This window comes from Acanthopagrus latus, chromosome 17 (assembly GCF_904848185.1).
Source record: "Acanthopagrus latus isolate v.2019 chromosome 17, fAcaLat1.1, whole genome shotgun sequence".
Taxonomy (NCBI): domain Eukaryota; kingdom Metazoa; phylum Chordata; class Actinopteri; order Spariformes; family Sparidae; genus Acanthopagrus; species Acanthopagrus latus.
The window spans coordinates 18,347,104-18,354,103 of NC_051055.1; the positions used below are offsets into that span (position 1 = coordinate 18,347,104).

General features: G+C 40.8%; 1 protein-coding gene across 2 annotated transcripts in view; it reads right to left on the bottom strand.

Moving 5' to 3' along the window:
* Positions 1-1,154: 1,154 nt before the first annotated feature.
* si:dkey-246i14.3 (ephrin-A4) overlaps positions 1,155-7,000 on the bottom strand; it is a 37,914-nt gene continuing 32,068 nt past the window's right edge. Inside the window, exons 4-5 of one of the 2 annotated variants that reach the window (XM_037075599.1) lie at positions 5,430-5,456; positions 1,155-3,129 (exon numbers count right to left, since the gene is read on the bottom strand). In XM_037075599.1, coding sequence (XP_036931494.1) covers positions 3,026-3,129; positions 5,430-5,456 — 131 coding nt within the window. In that variant the 3' untranslated portion in view covers positions 1,155-3,025. The remainder of the gene's footprint in view (positions 3,130-5,429; positions 5,457-7,000) is intronic. The other variant, XM_037075600.1, reaches the window with a different exon arrangement.

A 7,000-nucleotide genomic window follows, 5' to 3' on the forward strand; every position in this document is an offset into this window, starting at 1 on the left:
AGGAGCAGCAGCACTATGGATGTGCAGTAAGGACCGCTTTTTGTCAGACAGATAGTTAAGACTAAATCCGTTGTCCCAAAAATTGTTTATGATCTCAGTCATTGGGGGAGCTCAGACGTGGGATTTTCGCAATCTCCTTAATTTATATAATATGACAACATCTGTCCATAATTACGAGCTTTATTTTAAAGAATGAGACACACATAGACACACACGCAAAAACATCAGCGCCGGTCAAGACGTCCTGAAAAATATCGGATTTCAAGTATTTTCTCCCGTCTGGAATCAACAATAAAACCCTCGATATCACACTCTCACATAAAAGCTTTGGTCTGGGCATGCTGTCAGTGGAATAAACAGCAGCACACGGTTGTCACACGGCTAAAATGGAAGTGGACACAGGCTGGCTTTTTTGAAAATCCTTTTCCCTTTCAACGCTAGTCTAAAAGTATCCCCCCCCCCCCCCCCCGCTTTCCGCTGATTTCCTGTGTGCTCACTTCATCATTCACAATGGGAGAAGAATGAAAACATGGGCTTTGGACATTTCCACGTGAAGGTCACAATCAAAAGGCACTTCATAACATGCCTCAACAGTGACAAACGTGTCATCAGAAGAGATCATAAACCATGAAATAGGAGCATTAGCCCTATTATCCAGGAAATTGCCTTTCTGGCTTCACAGGCGGCCTCTACGTTACAGCAGACATAAATGGGAATGTGTTTACGGCTCATTCTATATTTAAAAGCACACAAATATCTCATTTCGCTCTGTATTCAGCGCCACCCCTGTGTTTACTGAAAAGAAACCCAGCTACTACTTAAGGTTCGATGTATTGGTGATGATGCTCCAGGGTCTATTAATACCAGGAGTCTATTGGGTATCTGAGTCTTATCAGACTTCAGCTGCCCATAGATAAAAACTCAGCTCAATACTCCACTAGGTTACTCACATTACAGTGGCCTCTTACACCACAAGGTCATTTCTAGTCCCCGAAGTCTCCTTATCTTTATACACTCCTGTGTATCACACTGGATGATGTGTGTGTTCTGCAAATAAAGCTGTGTGTGTGTGTGCTTGTGTGTTGTCAGCGAGACCTGCGGTTAAATAAAAACATCGATACTTTCTTAAGTTAAATGACGATCGACTCGGAGCGTTTAAATGCAATCATATTTATTTTGTTGTCTCGCCGCGTAAAAAAAAAAAAAAGAAAAAAAAGAAAAGGCTCAGATTGCAGTTGGCTCTTCACAGAAGAAGCGACATTCTTCACTAAAATGTGAAAGCAGAACACATTTTACACACACACACACACACACACACACACATAGAAAATCACAAAGAAATCACAGAACAAATCACTACTTAACATGATTGCAACAAAAATCTACATCACTGATAATATTTCACAAATATTCAAACTCTTAGGAAAATGCGGTTGAAAAAACAAAAAAATGGCATGACTGGTGTGATTTACAGCACGACAACAGGATATTTGGAGGAAATATATATTAAGTGCTCACAATGTAGTTTTTTTTTTTTTTTTTAAAGATTAAACAAGCTGTGCAACTTAAACTTTAGATTTTCTGAGGGGGGAAATAATTACGTAATTTTATTAATATATAAACATTTCATTCAAATGAAAAATACACACCCATATTTTATTTTTTCCAATTTCAATTTAAAGCATCTGGAAAAAGAATTTAATTGTGAATTCATCGTAATATTTTGTCTTAATTGATAACAGTCGATTTAAGTGATTTCTTCTAGACAATTTGACAAAAAAAAAAAAAAAAAGAATTAATCACACCATTGGATCGTGTAACTTGTGTAACATTGCAGCAGAGCGCGTTGAAAACAACCCAGTATATACAAATGTACCCGCAGTATAAATCATTGTTTGCATGTTTTTGTCCGACTTAAATATCAGAGATCGGCTCACACTTAAACATTGAATTTCGTAGTTAATATGTTGAATTTTGCAGAATATATTAACTATACATTAAAGTTGATCTAAAAATCTAGGATCCCGCGTAAAAAAAAAAAAAAAAAAAGACAACAAAATGAACAAAAAAGCTTGTGTGCCTATCTGCACATCTGGGCGGTCGGCAGGAGCATCGAGCGGTCCGCAGTGTGTACAGTGGAGCGAGACGTGATGATGCTCTCTGTTTTACCCATAACCCACTCTGTTTCTGTGCTTCAGACAGAGGCGTGGGGGAGGCAGCAGCACAGCAGGGGGTCCAATCAGAGAAGACAAACTCTGTCAAAGGTCCCCATTTTTTTTTTTTTAACATTGCAGCTCCAATAATCTAATGTCCAGTTTTCTGAGGTGATGGCCAACCCAGTCCAACTCCAGTTAAACCAGTTCAATCCCAGTAGAGGGCGCAGCAGCCCTGCCTGACTATTCCAGAATTTTCCAGCATGTTGATCCTAAAAAATGCCCAAATCTAATTAGTTTGACACAATTATCTCACTCGGAGGCTATAAGGCAGTTTAAAATGTGTCACTAACAAAAGTCCCCTCCGACCTGAGCCACTCAGTACAGTAGTGTGTGTTTGTTTGGCCAACTTTGTCACTCGAGGCAGATAATCAGACGCGTACATCCGACACAACATGAAGGGGAAAAAAAAGACACGATTGATTAAAAAAATGATTAAAAAAAAAAAGAAGGAAACTTTGTGCTGGCAGGCTTATCGTTCTGCTGGCATCAGAGTGGGAGATGAGTCTTATTACTACTGAAGCTCTATGTGTAATATTCTGCGTTACGACTTACACAACGGGCTTATTACAGTGAGTGATTCGGCCCTGAGTCACTGTGGCCCTGTTCTGAGGAGGACGTACTGTTCTTCCTGGAATTTCACAGGTAAGGGGTCTTTTTTTTTTTTTTTTTTGCGATAGCTTAGCATAGATTGCATTATGGCATTCACTGTCTGAGCGTAGATTGCATTGTGTACTTCTGAGTAATATCCACCCCCCCCCATTCCATGGGAGAAGGGGCGCGAGGTCAGCCGCGAGGACGGAACGAGGACGTCAGGTGGTCAGCAGGAAGAGGAAGACGGGGATGAGGAGGAGGAGGATGAGGAGAGGAGGTGAAGATGTCGTCAGTGAGCAAACACTGCTTTGAGGCTCAGTTTCTGAAAGATAGAAGGTTGAATAAACATTACGTATGAGTTTCACTATACGGCTAAAAGTATGTGGTCACAAGTATTTGGAACAATTTGGGCTCAGCGACATAATTCCAGTATCTGAAAGTCTTTAACATCACAGCGTACAGTGACAGTGAAAGCAGCCTCCTTGGTTTTCTGAGTTTTTGTTGCACAGTTTCAGAAGAACTTGACTGGCCTACAAATGAGCTCTGACCTCGACCCCGTCAGGCACCTTTGGGATGAATTTGAACACAGACTCTGTGAGCCAGATCTCGTCGCCCCTTTATCTCTAATGCTCTTGTGGCTGAATGGGAGCACATCCCTGCAGCCAAGTTCCAAAAAACTGGTGGAAGAAATTCCCAGAAGATTTGAAGGCTGCGAAAAAAAGGACGTTATTGGCCACTGTGACACGTTAGATACACCACTGAGCTTTTGCCATTGGTCGGGTTTTTTTTTTTTATATCTCAATCTTTTCTTTTGGCTGGTTCCCTCTCATCTCTTTACATCAGCGTTGGGTGGTTACTTCCAAAGTGTAATGTATAGTACATATTACTAGTTACTTTGATTTGACAGTATGTGTAGTGATGCGCCAACTTTTGCGTTACTTTCACCCAATAACCACAGAGGCACGGTTACATTAACAATATATCCTTTTTTTAAAATGTAGTCAGTAATGTCATCCAAGTATCACAGTTTTAAAGTAATGTGACTTTGGATTACTTCACTACCATACAAACAAAAAAATATACATATACATATTAAGTGTGTGTTTGGTTTCACTTGAGACCAGAGTGATGTTGTGTGAGACTTGTGAAGCGTTGTCATGTTTGCACACATGTTATGGACTAATATATGATTCTTTATTTTGAAACTGTAATTCTGGGAATAATCCCGTTTTTCGTCTGAATGTATCTGTAATCTAATTACATCTTTGTCGGAACAGTTAGCTCTTTTTGTACCGTAATTACGTCATCTCATTAGATGTATTCTGTTACTGCCCCAAGCCTGCGCAGAGGTCATCTTAAATTATGAAATGGGTGAGGGTGACATCGCTTCGGAACTGGTGGAGGTGACGTGGTGTAGATGCAGCGCTTGATTTCCGGTGGTTACATGTTAGTTGACATAACGACTGCAATGCTGTTTCTGAAATAAGTTACATTCTGTGGTCTGTGAACCAGCTGAACACACATCTCTCTTGGTTAACATTTTCATAAATCCCCCTTTGCCTCACTCGACTTCAATTATCGTCTTGTTCAAATGTCTGAGCTGGAGTTTGTGACATGAATATATGTCGGTATGGGTGTTTGTTTGTAGCACGTATGTACGCTAGGTTTGAATTGTGTATCTCATCATTTATATGAAGCACTTCATCACTGTATGTTGTTAAAAGTGGTGCTCAAATAAAGCTGTTTTAAGTATAATTATATTACTGTGTTACTGCCTAAAGTAATTTATCGCGGTGACTTGGTAGTTTTGTAGCACGTCCACCCCGTCACTAGTGTGCAAACATGTGTAAAAACCTAAATTAATACGGCCTGTGCACTCACAATATTCTGCTGTGTTGGTCGCCAGAGTTGGAATAGAATTAGGCAAAAAAAAAAAGAAAAAAAAGAAAGGGAAAATAAAATAAATATGCTGCCCCTCCTTCCTGGAGATGGCCCTTAAATTGTCAGCGTTGATTATTTTCAAGGGATTCATTTAGAAAGATCACGAAAATAACACTCTTCAGGGTGACTGCTCTTGTATTTCACTGAAATCGTTTTCGAAAATTGCACCCGCGTATGCATCGAACGGGGTTTTTGTTTTCTTTCGTCCCTGATCTTTTACTGATGGATATTTGTTCTCCACTCATTTGTAGCGTGTGACGGTCACATTTATATGTTTGTTCTGTGTTTATTGTGTGCGTTTTTTGGTCGAGTCACTCTCAAAAAATTTGATTTCAATCTCAACATGCTTAAATAAATGAGATATAGCTGCAGATCATACATCGGTGTAGCGTTCGGGTGTCCGCATACTTTTAGCCATTTTCCACGTATCTAATTCGACAATTGGTTATATGTATGTTCTCATTCATTCATTCATTGATTTCATACAGATAACATTACATGTTGGTGCTTTTTTTTTGGAACAACAGCTACAGGCGATTCATTCCTGCAATTAAACCACTGTTGGACTTGAACTTGTGAGACACAGACGGACATGAAAAGACATAATACCACATATGTAACCACAGAGACGCATCATAACAGATGCCCAAGCTTAAGAAAGCTTGAAATGTCGCATCTCACCTTGTATTTGTTTCGAACCCTCTGACGCTGTAATGGGAGAGGGAGCGAGAGAGGAGATAAGATTTAGATAAAGTTGAGGGCGAAGAAACAAGTTGCTGATTAGTCATTTTTTCATGCTTAACTTTCTCAATAAAGCTGCTGCTCTGTGGAACAAAAGAAGCAAGAAACAGACAAATGACCAGGGGAAGGTATTTACCATTACTCAAAGCCTAACGCCATGAAAAATGAGTACTGACTGGCTGTGCAACCCCAAATATGTCCCCTATGCAAATTCTCTTAAAGGTCGGATAAAAAAAGAGCTTGAGAAGCACAGCAACAGGAAAAGATAGTGTTATGTAAATGAGGTGAGTAAGAATGATGGAGATTATACTGAGGGGATACAGGAAATGAAAAAGAAGGAGGGAGGGGGAGAAAAAAAAAAAACACAGGAAAATTCAAAATGACAGAGCGAAACCAAGAAGTGGACAGAAGATGAAAGAGCGATGAAAGAGCCGAGTGAGAAAGTACGGCGGAAGAAAAGAAGGTTGGAAAGATTGAAACAAGGTCAGACAGAGAGAAAAGGGAGGGAGAGAAAGAGACGGGATAGGGGGGTGTTTGTGTCTGGGCGTCACTTTCTCAGCAGGGGGCGGACTAAAAGGAAATAATGGAGGGAAGGATGGAGGGATGGCGAGGATGAAGGGATGTGGAGGGGGTGGGAGAGCTGGTGAGGAGGACAAAAACGGAAAAAAAAAAAAACAGACAGGTGGTGAGACTAAAAAAAGCGGAAACGGCTAAAAAGCCCCTTTTCGGAAAAAAAAAAAAAAAAGAAAAAAAAAGGAACCGCCGAGCAACATCACTGAGAGAGGACAGGAGGGTCAGGAAGCAGCGATGAGGCTGCACAACTGCAGCTGTTATTAAATCGATCCACGGCCTTGAACCCACCTCTGACACAGCAACACACACACACACACACACACACACACACACGTGAAGACAAAGTGTGTATTGATGTCTCCGGGAAAACTACCACCTATCCACATCCCGCAGTGACTGACTGAGATTATGAGGGAGGAAATGGGACACTCGGAGCTCATCTGCTGCAGAGTCACACACGGGGAGAAAAGGATTCATTAAATGAGGGCTTAGCAGAGAAACACTGTGTTTGTCTGGGAGATCTGTCTTGTACCCACAGGTCTCTGCTGCAACACGTCGCTCAGACAGACATGAGCCACTAAATTACTCCCAGGTTCTGTACAACTAACGACCATCTAGGGGTTAACGAAGCATTAAATAGCATGCTGGGTCCGGGCCTCTCAGCAAGCTGATGTGTGTGTGTCTGTGTGGCTGTAAGTGTGTGTGTGTGTCTGCAGGACATATCTAAGCAAACACAGACGAATAACACGCAAACGTTCCGCGCTTTAAATAGTGCATCTGGACGCGCACGAAAACAGAACTAAAATTATGTTAATTTTTAATTGAAAAATGTTGCATTTCTGCTATTGACATATGTTCTGATGCAACTTTAATGATGGAAGAATATTTATCAATTAGCCGTGCTTTCAAGTTGAATTTGTGTTGGTGAAACAGGAGCA